Source organism: Molothrus aeneus, chromosome 3 (genome assembly GCF_037042795.1).
Source record: "Molothrus aeneus isolate 106 chromosome 3, BPBGC_Maene_1.0, whole genome shotgun sequence".
Lineage (NCBI taxonomy): Eukaryota > Metazoa > Chordata > Aves > Passeriformes > Icteridae > Molothrus > Molothrus aeneus.
The window spans coordinates 33,820,933-33,836,991 of NC_089648.1; the positions used below are offsets into that span (position 1 = coordinate 33,820,933).

General features: G+C 38.5%; 1 protein-coding gene across 1 annotated transcript in view; it reads left to right on the top strand.

The window, feature by feature from the left end:
• The window catches only part of CRIM1 (cysteine rich transmembrane BMP regulator 1), a 175,148-nt gene that overhangs the window by 113,657 nt on the left and 45,432 nt on the right, over positions 1-16,059 (top strand). Inside the window, exons 6-7 of the mRNA XM_066546638.1 lie at positions 4,013-4,195; positions 8,874-9,071. Of these exons, the coding sequence (XP_066402735.1) occupies positions 4,013-4,195; positions 8,874-9,071 (381 nt within the window). The remainder of the gene's footprint in view (positions 1-4,012; positions 4,196-8,873; positions 9,072-16,059) is intronic.

A 16,059-nucleotide genomic window follows, 5' to 3' on the forward strand; every position in this document is an offset into this window, starting at 1 on the left:
TAACCTTCTCTTTTTTTAAGCTCTATCAGCTCAGCTTTGGAAAAATAGAAATCTTTTCTGTTTTTTGTTTATACAGACATAGGATTCAAATTTATCTGTTTCCTTCCCTTTCATTTAATAGAAAGTTCACAGCACTTACACAAGTTCCTTCCAAGGCTCTGGTACAAATACTTCTTTATACTGAAGGAACATTTGAAGTCCTGGAATCATTAACCTTTTAATCCTTTGAACAACAGAAAATTGTTTGGAATCTTGCTTCTGGTTTGGTAGAGCTGGAATTTCTGATACTACAGAAGAAAATGCCCCAACTTGCTGACAGAGGCTGATGCCCTGAGGCATCTCGTGCTTGGTGTGACCATGTGCAGAACTGCTGCCTTGCAAGGGATGGTTTGCCAGACTTGCATGTGTTTCTGAGCTGTTCCAGGACTTGAATTAAAGAAAACCATAAGTATTAGGAAACTACAGAAATCTCAATAACAGAATTTTTACTTTGGAATAGTTCAGTCCATAGAACTAATATGCATTTCATTAGATTTACATGTAGGAGGTAAAATACCTTTGAAAACTAATTTGACAAAGCACATTGTGTCCCTTTGCAGTTCAGATTGGTGATTAAGGCTTGAGAAATGATCACTGTTTGTGTAGTGTGAGGCTGTGGGGTTTAGTGCCACCTTTGTGGGCTCTCCCCCCCCAGGACAAAAAGGCTGTGGCCATGTAGAGCTAAATTTGTGTCAGAACTATTTTTCTTTTAACTCTGTGGCAGGAACTTTAATGCCAAATCAAGTCAATTGTAGTCATGCTTGACTTTATATAGAGGCAGAGATGTCATTTGTTCTTCCACTGCCAGCAAAAACGCTGCATCTTTCTGGAGACCATCCCCTCTGTCCTGGCTTCTTTCACAGATGGGCAGCTGTGTGTCAGTGCTTGGGCTGGATTGATCTTGTATTACTGCGTTATCTGAGAGCTAGCAGACATTGACTTCATGCTCACAAAGCCATGGCCTGTGTGTCTCATGCCCATTGCTTTGTTGTGGTAGTCTGCATCACAAACAGGATTTGGAGTCTCAGATATGTTTAACTGCTTTGTGCTATGAGGTTTTGGCAGTTTGAATTCCTTTGTGACACACTTAAGCTTGAAGAGTCCTACCTGCAGTTTTCTCTTTTTTGGCAGAACAATGAATTCATGAACTTAGGAAAAGATGCATGTATTTAATGTTAGCTTTATGTTCTTTTATCCCTTGGTGACTGTCACACTAACATCAATAAGGCAATAAAATTGGCACTTAAAAAAAAAAAGACAAGAAAAAAAGGGCAACTGAACGACCTTTCAGCATATTGTGGTGGAAGAAATGCATTACTAGAATTTCACTGTGTGTTGCTCACTTAGGCTTCCACCTGGAGTATCTAAAGCTACAGTTCTTCATTTTAGTGCTTGTTTTGCCTTGACTCAGTCTCAAGACTGGAGTCTTACAGCTGGTTCTAACAAAAGTAATCCTTGTCTTGTAGCTGAATGCATAGGTTTAGGTCTATAGTTTAGTCTGGATATAAACACTTACTATAAGGGTGAATGTTAAAAATACACACATAGTGAAATTCTACAGTGGTTTTCATTGTAGGAAAAAAACATGCTGTTTCCCTTCAAGATTTGCAGTTACTTGCATAGTCTTGTTTGAACATTTAAAAATAACAATAATTAATGGGAGATTGTTTCTACTTCTGATGAGGCAGGAATTCATATCTACTCTTCAGGTATGGGGGAATCAGTAAAAATCTGGAAAGCTGCAGTCAAAACAGTGAAGCCAGAAGCAAATGGATTAAAGGCCTTTTGAGTTGTGTTGGCACTTTTCCTTTTTGAGAAGGTTTTTAAACTAACAGCTTGAGCTGCATAAACTTGAAATATTTCTCAAGTGTTTGTTTATGTGAATTGCTTTCTAATGAGGTCATAGCTGTTTTCCCGGACACAGTGGTATTTCCTCCTCTTGCTTTTATTTTTTATGCTGCTTTCTACATTATGCCTTGAAGACAGAACAGACATGTGAAAATCAAACATTGCTTTGGATACTTCCAAGTTTCAACTCTAATGCTTTACAATCATTTCAAATAACTCAAGGCTGGAGCACAATAAATGTTGAAAGTGCTTGAAATGCTTTAGAGTTTTAAAGAAAAACTGTGTCATTGTCAAGAGAAACTCAGCTTTTAGCTCCCAAAAGTTAAGGGAATTGTGGTGGATTGAAAGGAATCTGAAAATGCTGATTTTTCATTTAAATATATTTCATCTCCCATGTGAGACTGATCACTAAGCAAAAGAAAAATCACCTGACTATAAAGTGGGCACAGTTTTCAACTCTCGGTGGCTAGGCATTACATATATAAGTAAATAGTCTTTACCATCTGTTCTATAGAAATCAGAAACATGGACAATTGTCCCTTCTTTTCTTTGCTGTTTGCTTCAAATGCAATGAAACATGGTGGGTTTATTACAGCATTTGATAATGTTGCTGAAGTAAATAGCTTCCTGTTTGTAGAACCTTTGTTTTTTCAGACTGCTAGATTTACAACTTCTGAAAGGAACAGACTGATGGACTAGATACTGCTGTCCTTTGGGTGGCTGCTTTCACAAATTTTGGGCTAGTGTCATAGGAGGCCAAAATTTTATTCTGAAGTGGCGAGGAGGGAGAGGGCTTAAGTAATTGAGTAATATAATGATGATAGTGTGAAGTCATGATTTCCTAATGACTAATGTGGAGTACTATAGCTGAACATAAATTTGGAGTGTTTTTCCTACAGTGTCTTGAGTCACAATGATTCAGCCCTAAGCCATGGAGCTGCACAGTGTTGTGGAAGTGGGGGGATCAGTTGGCTGGTTGAACTGAGTGAGCTTTGAAAATGAAATGAAATGGGCAAAATGAAAGAAAAATCAACTGTCTCTTTTATATCTGTTTTTGTTAGTAGCAACATAAACTATTTCCTGTTTAGCAGTATCTGTAAAATAGGTGATGGAGGAGGGTTCATAAATGTGGGGTAACAGCAAGGTCAAAACCTCTATGAAGGCCTCGTGATATAGACATGCTGTGTAGATCTTCTTCATAATCTGGAACCAAATGTTTTTGGTATAAAATAATAATAATAATGATGATGAGAAAAAGCTGATTAAATCTGCAGACTGTTTCATTGGTTTAATTAGCATCTTTTTTTCCTTTTTTTGAATGTTAACAAAGTAAATGAGCAATGTTCTTCCCAAAACACTTCAAAATTTTGAGAAGCTCTTAGTTTCCCACAAAGTTTGGCTTTAATTCTATGTCAAGGCTCTGCTGTAGATGGAGACATACAAGAATTACCTGTCTTATGTTTTTGAAACACTAAAGTGATCATGTAACTATTATTACAATTGAGTTTATTTTTTTTTGTGAGGAGTATGGTTGTGAACTGGCTATTACACCTCCAGGTTGCTTGAAAAAAGAAGTGTTCAGTTCTGCTTAACAGATCATGCAATCACAAAATGTTTGGGTTTTGGTTGGTTGGTTGATTGGTTTTTTTAACCTATCAATTGGACAGCTTTAGTGCAATTTATCTACCTGAGTACCAAGTGCTACAGAGAGGAAGATTGCACTTAAGAAACATCAGAAACTGACTTCTTAAAACAGAAAAACATATTGTTTCATGTGCTGAAACTTGAAGTAGCTTCAGGTTCATTGAGAATGAAAAATATTTAGCACCTACAAAAAAATACCACCACTGCAGCCTTTTTCCAGGATTTTAATTTTTCTAAATTGAGACTTATAATTGTAGACAGTTGCTCTGAAGGGTCTTTTGAGCAGCATTTTATTTTCTTCCATTGTTGAACAGAAAATAAATTACACCATGTCCTAAAAAAGAAATTGTATTTGAGTTTACAAAATGAAAGAAAAATCAACTGTCTCTTTTATATTTGTTTTTGTCAGTAGCAACATAAGCTTAACTATTTCCTGTTTAATGAAATCTGTAAAACACTTTTTTTCTTTTTTTTCTTTCAGAGGTGAAGCCAACTTGCATATTTAACAGCATGGAGTATTATGATGGAGACATGTTTCGGATGGATGCTTGTCGATTTTGTCGGTGCCAAGGGGGAGTCTCCATTTGTTTCTCTGCCCAGTGTGGTGAGCTACACTGTGACAGGTACTATGTGCCAGAAGGAGAGTGCTGCCCAGTCTGTGAAGGTACAGTCTCTTGTTAATCCTCTCTGCTTTTAATTCCGCTGCTTTTTTTCTATTCGCCTGTTCAATGGAAATGAGCAATGAGCTCGCTGAGCTTTTGTTCTTCTGGAGTTTGCTGATTCTTCCATAACTCAGTTTATTTCTACATTTGTGCCTGAATGTGCTGTCATGTTCTTTGCAGTGCTTCTCTGACCTGGACACTACTTCTTAGACATGGTCAAGTGTGCAGTGCTTTTTGGGGGGCCTTCTCGACAAATGACATAAAAAGCTGGTTTTAATTTCAGTACAGACATATAGACAGGTATCTCCAGAGATGCAGTTGTGACCCTGAGACAAATTTTGATTGCTTTGCAACCTCCTTCTTATTCTGTTCAGCTAGAGTGATGCACACAATTTCTTTCCTCTACAGTTACAGTGAAGCAATGGGGCAGCAATCCGATGTCAATGTTTTTCTCATCCTCCTTTTCTCTGCTGAGAGCTTTGCTAGGCCTGCAGTCCTCCTAAAAAAAGCTCTGTGGGAGCCTATCACATTGACCCTCTTGCTTATGCTAGAAAGTATTGGAGTAGTCTTCTGCCAGAATACAACCAGAATTCCAGCAGCAGAAGATAGGGGTGGTGCTGGGCACTTGGATCTTGCCTCAGTGAGGATAAGGTTATGGCCACCAGGGAGGGAAAAGGCCTGTGAAACACTTTTAGTCCCTTAGTTTAAATGTGGAATTAGGAATATCTTCTCAATAAGTGAAATCACCTGGAAATCTGAAATCTCCTCAGAGGAGAGGAGTTTAGTAATTACTGAGAATTTCAAACACTTTTCTGCCTCCTTAACATCATTACTCCTGTAGTTCTTTGCAGGAGCAAATAAGCCAGAAGATCCGATATAGCTGTGTTTTATTCCAAGCAGAGAATTAGAAAGTAAAATATCTGATAAAAATACATCTCATAGAGGGAGCTGTAAGAGCTGGACTGTCTCACTCAGCACAGGATCTGGTGAAAAATGGCTTGTTTTGTTGCAAGCTACTGAAAGCTTCAGAGATTTAAACCCAAAATCTGGATAATAAAATATCAGGTGGGAAAGTTCGGAAGTAATTTTTAAAGAGTATTTGTAATTCTTTTATGTTTTGGTGTATATTTTACGTATTTTAGTGTCAGTTTGTATCAGGTTGACACATGGTGTTCACATGTAGAGAAACTGAAATGCGAATGTTGTAGATTTAAGTGTTCCAGAGAGGTACCAATCCATGTTTGCCCTGAGTTTAAGACCTGGACTAGACATTCATTGCTGATTATACTTGAAGGCAGGATCCTAGATTTTTGGTCTTTCCTGGTGCAGTTGCACCTACACTTACAAGGGCCTTCATGCTCTAAGGAAAAAAAAAAAAAAAAAAATCTGTGCTATTTTCATTTAATGACAGATTGAAAAATCCAGAGAAGTCATGTCTGGTGGGGTGAATCCCGCCCCCCAAGTAAGTGCAGATCCACTCCTGAAGAAACTCTGCTGTATGAGCTGCTGGCTTCATAGAATATGTAAAATCTCTTGGGTTCATTGCCTATAATTACTATTTTTTTCTCATATATGAATATTCCAAGATTTGGCATTATGAAATCATTGTGACAATATATATAGATATTTTAATAATATTATATTTTATAAATATATCTATATATCTGCTCTATCTGTCCTGTCTTATTCAGATATAGGTGCTGATTTTCCACATTGGACTTGTAGATCTAGATATGTCCCTTATCCTCTTTGATGATTTAAATATTCAGCTGCCTTATTATTTATCAATAAACTGTTCTGTCAAATCATCATACCACAATAAAATTTGATTTCTCCGTTTTTGCAACGTTTCAGTCAGACTAGCAAGAAAACCTGATAACATTTCATTTCAGGTTGATGAGTTTCTGTGCATTAGTCTGCAGTGGAAATTTCTTCTTTAAGACAGGTCCTTAGTAAGAATAAAATGGAAAATGTTATGTAATTATTGAGTAGTCTTTTATTTTTCTAGTAAAGACTGTGGCTTAATACCAAGTTACAGGGTCTTTCATCAAACCACCTGGTGCTATATGTCTTGCTTCTTTCTGTTGTGTATTCTTCTGATAGGGGTTATGGCACTAAATGAAGGAAGACTGACTTCTGAATTCTGAACAATTGGATAGTAAGACACAAGGTGTCTTTTACTAGAAATCTCTCTTGATTTAGTGGCATTCTTTTAAGTGAGCCTAGACAGCTGGCTCCATTAATATATTAGAATTGTCCTGGTTCCTTTAAACACTCAAAAAAAAAAAAAAAAGATGGCTCTGATCCCTTTTTAAATAACTTGGGTAAAGTTGACCCTTAGATTGACAAGGTCATGTATTTTAAATGGGCAGAACATATCAGCCCACCTGTTCATGCTTTTCTAGTTGTTGAAGAAGTGGCATTTTTTTCTACCTGCTCTTCTTCTGTTGAGTATTTCATGGCTTGTTGTCAAGGTGATTAGTTGCTTTCTACAAATATTTAATTGATTCTAGAAATATCAAAAAAAAACATTGTTTTTTTTCGTAAGAATTCTAAAATGGCAAGTACTAAATTTGGTGTGAGTTGTGTAGTACAGGCAGAAGCCCTTCTTGGCTTAACTCCAGGAGGAGTTCTTTCCCAAAGTTCTGTAGGCTATCTCAGCATTAGGAGATGTAATTTATAGCTTTAAATGCTACTGACCTTTTAAGGGTACCAGGAACTTTGTGCTTTGAGTTGCATAGAAAACTATGGCGAGTAGCACAAGTCCTGTATGCCTTTTCTGTGCTTTTTCTGTATTCCACTGTCAATCAGAATCCTGTACATATGTTGAATGATAAAATTCACTTCATTTCTTTGTGTATGATTTGATTTTTGGCTAGGTCAAATCAGTTTTTTACAGATGCAAGATCATCCTAAAACATCAAAGGTGCAAAGTTAAGAATTTAGGTAGCATTTTAATTTTTAAATGCCTAATTTTCACAACTATCTGGTTTTGGACTTAATCAGAATTTTACTAAAATTCTGAATATCAGTACAGCTCAGGATGGGGATAACATTGTGTGCCTTTACACTCCAAGTGTTTGGAGTGTCATAAAGTGGCTTTGAATAAGACAACAGCTACTGGCACTGCCACAGGTTTTATCTGCATTAAAAATGCATTGCCTTCCTTCCAAAGAGGACTGATGAAACTCCAAAGAAACAATCCAAGTTTCTTTCAAGCCTTTTTTTCCTTCAGATAGGACATCTTATTTCTCCCAAGTCCTTCCATCTTAACACTCCTGGGAAATTAACTTATAATAAATCACTTGTTCTTGTTTGGTGTCTGCTAAAATAGATGTTTTCAGGTATATTTATTGCTTTTAATATATTAAATTTGCTTTACTATGTAATTTGTAGTGTTGCTTGCTTTGCAAACCTGACCTACTTACTGTACGTTCTCAGACACTTCATTTCTGAGCCTGACAGTTACCTTTTCTTAGCCACCATGATAATCTGTATACATTCACATAATGTATATATCTTTTTAACTATTAATATCAGTGCAACTTATCACACCTCTGGAGTACTATTATTTCTGAAGACTAAAAGCTGCTTTTATTTCAAGTAATGGGGTAGCCTATACAGACTTGCGTGGAACTTGAGGAGAAATCTTACACAAAGTATGCTTCCTAAAATTCTGTTATTTAAATACCCAGATCTTAATTTGACTGCTAGCAGGTAAGTGAGACTTGTGGCTTTCAAGGGGCAAAAAAATTCAACTGAAATGCAATTGGAAACTGACCCTGTTCAAAAAGGTAGTATATCTCCAAAATTAGGATGAGGTGTCTCAGGTCGGCTGTCTGTCTCTGCCCGGAGACGCGTGGGATGGTGCTGAGGCAGCCCGCGCTCCGAAGAATGAGTCTGGACTCTTCACTTTTCGGTCTTCAGGTTGTTTATTTTTTCTGATCTACAAAATTTTCTTTCTGCCCAGCCAAGGTCTGCGCAGCAAGGCAGCCACAAGCACTCTGACCGCCCCTGAGGCGGTGTCGTCATTATATACTACAAACTACGTATATCATATTTACTTTTTAATTCCCAATACCTATCACCTGTGTTAGACAGTGCACTTCTACTCTAAACCAATCCCCAAGTGCCAACATCACAGCAAAAAATGGAGGACAAGAAGAAGGATGAGACACGCCCTGATTCCTCCATCTTTTCTCCATAACCCCTATACCAAAAAAACCCAAAATCTATATTTCCACCCTGTAAATACTACTAAATAATTCTTGCACCATTCAAACCCGTGTGGCTCTCATGTCCTCATACACAGGTGGCAATTCGCTGGAAGGATCAAAGTCAAGCCACCAGGTGTTCCGGGCAACATGCCAGGATCTCTGAGCCCCCCGAGAGGGTTCTCGGCAACTCTGGACATCCAGAGGGATGTGCTGAGTACCCACAGAGGTGCAGCTTAAAGCACTCTTCCTGTTCCAGCAACAAATGTGCCAGAGGCCTCACCTTTGTTCATAGTGCAAAAGAGTGTTGCAGTGCTGACAGGAGTCATTCCAGTGGGTCATTTAGAAATGTTGGTACAAAAAAAGAATCAACAGATCCAAGAACCATTTTGTCCTGAAGAACAAAACCAAAAAAATTAAAGCATTAATTATAACACACATTCTCTTGCAATTGCTCTCATTTCAGACCCACTTTATCCAGTCAATAACCCTGCTGGCTGCTATGCCAATGGGCAGATCCAAGCTCACGGGGACCGCTGGCGGGAGGACGACTGCACGTTCTGCCAGTGCATCAATGGGGATCCGCACTGCGTGGCCACCGCCTGTGGGCAGAGCTGCCTCAACCCTGTCAAGGTCCCTGGGGAGTGCTGCCCTGTCTGTGAAGGTAGGAGTGCTATTCCCCCTCCTCTGGATTTGGTCTGTCATGGTTGCTGCTTCCCTGGCAATTGTTGGTTCACTTTAAATTTTGGAGGATTGAAGAAGCTGGTGTGGCATTGGTTGGTTACTGAATAATTACAGAGGGCAGAAAACATCAACGTGGTTTAACTACGCCTGTATGCTGGCAATCCCTGGCACTCTTTTGGCATAAAGAGGTGATTAAGATCAGCATTATTTACTAATTTTTCTCTTAGCTTTGCTTAAGCCTTATTGATAAATATGGGAGAAGTTAGAAGGTCAAAATGTTTGTTATTATAGGTATTATTGTTAATTGGATTATTCATGTTTACTTCTTCATCACTGTCATTTAGTTGCAACTAAAAATCGCTTTGTACAACATAGTTGGATATTGGACATAATTATTTCAATGAAACTTACAAAAAGGGATATTATCTGGGAGATAGATTAACTCTTCAACTCTTTACAATTATTTTTTCATTTGTTTGTGGAAATACATGTATATGGTATAACTGACTGAGATTTAACCTAACTATAAGGTAAAGTGCTTGCCCAGCCTGACAATGGAAATGTGAAGACTTGCAAACTGAGACATTAAAAAAATATTTTGAATTGCATATGTAAATGTGCATTTAGAGCTGCATTTTATGGAGTAACTGTTCATCAGGAAAAACACCAGATAAATTTAGAAACGGTTCTTCTAGACCTAGAGCTATCTTCACAGTACACAAATACTTTTGGGTGCTCAGGGAGTTGGCACTTACAGGTTTTTCTCATTCCATCTCTGGTTTAAAAAAAAAAGAATTTTGGTATATCTACATGTGTCTTGGGGCCCTTCTTAGTTTGCAGTATCCATCCAAGTTAGCTCACTGGGATACTTAGTTTTTAGGATAAATCTGAGGAGCATAAGGATTTCTTACAGGTGCTCTTTAACTCCAGAATTCACATCACTAGGTATGAAGAAGGTGTTTGATACAATGTGTAAAAGCTGCAGTGAATTGTACAGAATTTCACTATTTGCACTGAATTAATGTCACTGTGAGGAAGCAGGTGTTATAAATGATCAAATTGGTAGCCAAATTTATAAAAAAATTTAACAAAGATTTATGAGATTGATAACAAAAAAAATAGAATTTCGAAAGACCACCACAGCCAAGACAGCATCAGCCCCGGGTGCAGGCGCTGGGTGAACCGAGATCCGACTGACAAAGTGCCAGCGTATCCCCAGTGGTTCACGCTTCGAGCAGCCAGCTTATATACAGTTTGTTCTGCCTGAGGCAGGGATGACCAAACGTTCCTTTGTGTCTCTTCACATGTAGAACTGAATCCATACATGTGCAGGAATAGACAAAGGTAGGTCCAGGTGTCCAGACTGATGTCTGAGCACCTCAGCAGAGCCTGTATTCATATGTAGCACAGTGACCCCAGTTCTTGAGTACAGTAGATGCAATCTTCCCAGGTGCAGGTCCCCCTGAGTGATTCAGACTTTCCATGGAAACTATCAGTCATGGCTCAGGAAGGTTTCTTTCATATTCTCTGGGAACTAATTGAATGAAAATGAGACTCTGCTCTCAGCCAGGATGATCACAGATATACCTTAGATTTTACAATATTTTATACACATATATAGCTTGAATTATCTCTACCATATACTACACAGGTTAATTGCTGTTAATCCCCAGTGATCACCTCAGCATGGGTATCACAGAGCCTGTGCTGTCACCCCTCATTAACCAGGTTCTGAGCCAGTTTGGGAAGGCATACAGAGAGAAAGAGAGGCTGATGGAATTATTGTCAACATGTTAATACACTGAGAGGATTCTTTTCCTCTAATGAGGGAAGGATAGGCAATTGTGTTTATTTTCCTATTTTCCTCTTCTAGACTGGAGAAAATGGATGAGAGATAATTCAATTAAATGCGCATATATATATATATATATATTTAAGATAATTATGGAGAACTGTGGGAAGCAAACACAGGGTCAAGTGTAGGCTTCCATCTTTCATTGCTAAAGGTTGCAACATAAATGAGCTGGTGCTTCATTAACACACCACAGTAATGTCTCTGCAGTGCTCTCAGGACACAATTTAGGTCCTCTGGACTAGGCTGCAAAATTCTGTGCAATAACGTTTGTACTTTTAGAAGATGATGTAGCTACAACTGTTTAAGTCCATACAAGTTGTTTTGGTGCTTGAGTGAGTGACATATGGAGTACAATCATACTTATGGTACAAATGGATGAAAACTGACACAATAGAATTGTGGAATCAATATTTAAATGAGGTCCTTGTGTCATCTAAATTATGTCTTATTAAAAAATAATCTGACTTCCTATTTGTTTGTCATGTTAGCCTTTGTATGATGTATGCTTAATTGTAGTCATCTAGTTTTGAGGGTATCATCTGGAAGGCAGTGATACTGAATGGTATTTTGAGGAACTTTCTAAGTTTTAAGCCTAAAAGCATCACACTTGCCTTGGTGTTTTTTGGGGTTTTTTTTGAAAGATAATGAAATTACCTAAATTGTGAAACCTACAGTTAGTAGAAGTGCTTCTAGTTAGTGCTAGATCAAAGTTTCAGCATACTTAGGTACCAGTGGTCAGAGAACATCTGAAAACACTTGAATCCTGTCTTATTTTTTCCCTTCCCTCTCCCACAGCGAACAAATATAACCAAAACAAATTATTATGACCTATTATTGCAAATTATTTAATTCCAGGAATCGAGATATGGGATTATTTCAAGGATCAAAAAAATACTGGACTGTTAAAACACAGTAGTGAGTTCAGATGCTAGAACCCAAGATTTAAAAAATTAAGTTTGGAAGAATCTCCTCTGAATGATTTGGTCAGAAGTTATTCAGCATTTGAGACTTATTAACTTATTTTGCAATGATGACAAATTAAAAAATCTAGGAGAAATGAACCATCAAGGGTACCAGCAAATCTCTTGGAGTCATGTTTTGGGGCATCAAACACGTCCAAGACCGTTATGCCTTGTGATGAGCAGCCTGAATAAATTATTTAGACACATGAGTGCAAGGTGTTACCTGATTTGGAGTATGAGCCCTGTGCATCTTTCTGAATCTGTTAACATTTTTCTTTGAAAGCACACATTAAAAAAATCCAAGAACATTAGGAAAAAATAACAGATGCTGACTGTCTGCATTTAACATTAAGAATGTATATCTTAAAATTACCTTTTCTAAAAAAGGTGTTTGAGCTGATGGCAGCAGGGAGTTGTGTGTAAGCTGTAGATTTCTGGCCCACCTCCAAGGTCAGATAGCTTCATGTGTCTTAAGCCTTAAATCTGAGATTAGTAGTGTTTCTACTTGGAGTTTAATGCGTGGGGTAGGAAACAAGTACTGTCTGCTTTCATTACAATACAGCTGTCACTTGCTAACCCAGTAGGCAAGGACCTTCTTTAGATTTCTGTTCTCTGGTTTTCTCCTTGTTCTAAGGCTGAACTGGAGAAGGATGCATGCCCTGGGAAGACAGTTAAAAACTTTTACTTCCTTCGCTCAACTGATTTTTCCCGAATTTTAGTTTTATCATTTTAATGACAACCCAGTTCCATCTAAAATGCTATTTTGTTTCTGCCATCATCCAGACACCTGACATCTCTATTCTCTTAAACAGGAGCTGCATGGATCAATGCTCCTTCCCATTTTAAATCAGCTTCTCACTCTTTTTCCTGAGCATTGTTTCTGTTGATGAAGTTCTGCTGCTGATGCATCAGATCTAAAGCAGAAAGAAGAATGGGACCTGCTGAAAACCCCCTACTATCTTAGTCAGTTTAGTGGCTGATAGACCAGTTCAGGCCCATATTTCTATTTAGAAATAAGTACTGGGTAAAGAATAATAAGGAAGACACTTTATATGCTTATCACTATTTTTAAGCATGCATTTATTTCTCATTGGATTTCTATTTACATTTGAAAGAGAACCCGCTTCCAGCAGCCAGCTTCAATTGTGTGAGCTTACTTTAAGCATGTCAGATATAAGCTCTTTAATATGCAAACCAAAGCATTTAGTCAAAGATATTTCTATCGTATATTTTGGTTTGAGTGTTGAGGGATACAGGAATTTGTGAGACAAATTTAGGATTTGATGAGAAAATTCTAATCAAAACTGCTTGTGGATCTGGCCTGGCTGTGGCTCATCTAGAGTAAAAGGTAATTAGTATCAGTCACTCCTGACTCTTCCTCTCTGACTTTGATCTAAATGTTGCTGTACCTACACTTCTGCCAATTCAGTTATTTCTTGGCTGGTTTATAATCAGTTGCAATGAAGGACACATTTGTTCCTCTAGATAAGTTTACATTCCAGCAGCTTCATAAGGATAAATTTTTTCTTGGATTAACTTAAAAAAATTTTGCTGCCAGAGATCGCATATAACATACTAAAAATTCCATGTACAAAGATTCTTGAAATATGAGCACAGTATGTCAGCACACAGATGTATTCAGCCTTTGAATACAGTAAATTCAGAACAAACTAGAACATTCCCATTCACTCATGAAGAAAATGCTGATGTTCTTGCTACCACAGTGAGAAAACCAGGCTGTGAGTATTGTAGAGACTAAAGTTACATAAAATCAGCTGTTGACACTTGTCTAAATTAGAGACCAAGATGGAGCAATTGTGATATTTCAGTTACTTTACAGAACTGATTTGTATCTGTTCTCCTTTTTAGTTCTCCCTAACATGGTGCTGTATGTGTATCCATGGTGTATAACCTATATGTGCTATGCAATACACGTCCCTATGTTGATTGGATGCCCAGATTGGTTTGCAATGTATAATTTTCTGAATGCTTGCCTTGGGTTTGCTGGACCTGGGGAAGATAGTAACAGCCACTGCCCTCATTTCAGTCTTGCTGCTGCTGCTGGAAAGGGAGGCTGAGTGAGGTGCTTGAAATGCTTTACACTGGAGCTCCCTGGGGAGATTGATCAGGAGGAAGAGACAGGAGCATGGGGGAGTTAGGTGCATGAAGGAGAGAGGTATTTATGGATGTGGTGTCCCAATTCCATGGTTTGTATATGGATTTAATTTTCAAATCTGTGGGCAGCCTCTCTTGAGTTGCACTGTAGCTAGTATCCACTAGTATCTTTGCCAGCTCTGTTTGATGTTTTTACTAGCTCAGATCAAAGCTAAATTTATTTTACCTATAGACGACAAAGCTAAAAAGAACAGTCAGTGTCTTAGAAGGCAGAGTATGAATTCATGTGTTTTAAAGCAGAGAACTGACAGAAAGATGCTCACCAAATTCAACAAGAGAAAATACAGCATGCTATGCTGTGAGGAACCAGATTGATTTTGATTTTTGTCTCAACATTGTTTGACCAGAGGTATATGGGGGAAGGGCTGCACATTTGCCACTTGCAGGAGGCAGCTAGAAGAAGATGGAGGAAAGCCCTGTCTCTAGGGAGACTTTGCCTGACAGCCTTTTCATGTCTCACATGGAATAGGCAGTCAGTAGGAGACCACCAAGGACACTGTGTCCTCCAGAGAGGTTCTCCAATTGGGTGGCAAAAGGTCTCCACCAATGCCCTGAGTCAAACACTGAGCTGGGCCAGTGGTCTCCTGCCAGCAAGCAGACCTTGGGAAGAGCTGGGGGCTATAGAAGAACTGTGTCATAAGCTGCTGGCCTATTTTTTGCCCTCACTTTTTGCCCTCGCTCTTTTTGCTTGCTTTCACTCTCTTGCTCTTCCTCTTGCTGGCTGGCTGCCTGTTGACCACCTCCTTTTTATTACCAATAAATGGTTCTCAGATATAATATCTGCCTCGTTTGGCTTAATTCTGTCCTAGATCATCTGTTTTAAAAGAACTTCCCACAGTTTCCCCTTAGTGGAACGTGACATGCTTGGAGGAGATTCTTCATGAGTCCTGAACCAGAATGATTGTTAAATAGCAGCTTTCCAGGAGAGGTTTTGTGATTCAGGGGAAAGAACATGTTGAACATGGATTATCAGGGCCTTGAGAAGGCAAATACCATACTGAAATTAAGATCAAGAGGAGAATTCACAAGACCTGAAGTAATCTTTTTTGCTCTCTTTCCAGTGGGTGGGTAAGCCCCTGGATGACATAGTACGTACTTGGTTCTTTTCCATACATTGCTTCTCTGATAAGGGTGGAGGCTGGAAAGCATTGGAGAGCTATGAGCACAGTCCAAAATTTGTAGAGGACAGACTGAATAAATTGGATTGGTTCAGCTTAAAATAAAACTATGAAGTCAGAATGTGAGCATAGCAGTCCTCAAATGACTAAAAGGTTGTTGCAAAGAAAAAGATAAGACAAAAAAAGAATGGAATTAGATTACAGAAGAGAAAGATGGGATTTAGAGGAAGGCAGAAAGTTGTTGAGGAAAACAAAATTCCCTCTGTGGCATGTTGTGACTAAGATTGTCTTTTTGATGTGTTCAGGGCATGGCAGTTGTGTTTTCAGCCTTAGTGAAAAGAGATTTGCTCAGGAAATTGCTTGCATAACTGAAAGCAGTAATGGTATTTCACATATAGTTTTCAGTGTTCATGCAAATGATGGCTGTAGCTTACCAATACAGAGCCCGATACATAGCTGGGGTCCTGGTGGGGGAGGGTGTTTGAAGTCTTTTTAACTAAACATCAAAGTCATCAAAACCCTTTTGGCAAGACATCTTGATACAATATATCTACTTGAATCACTTCTTTCCAGTTACCTGACACACTAAAGCCCATGGGCTTAATAATAAAATCCCAATGTATGAGGCAGGGAACTGAGTACTTTGAGGTGGCTGTTTCCATAGGGAGAGAGGCACAAAGCCTTTCCATAGAAAAGGCATGAAATTGGAGACAAAGGTATATTGAGACATGATAGTGTGGAGGGGAAGACCTTTCTTTATCCTTGGCCTGTCCCCAAACTTAAGCTCTTCAGTTTACACAGCTTTTCAGGGCATGCACCTCCTTTCTCTGGTGACAGCTGGGAAAAGAAGGCCCATTC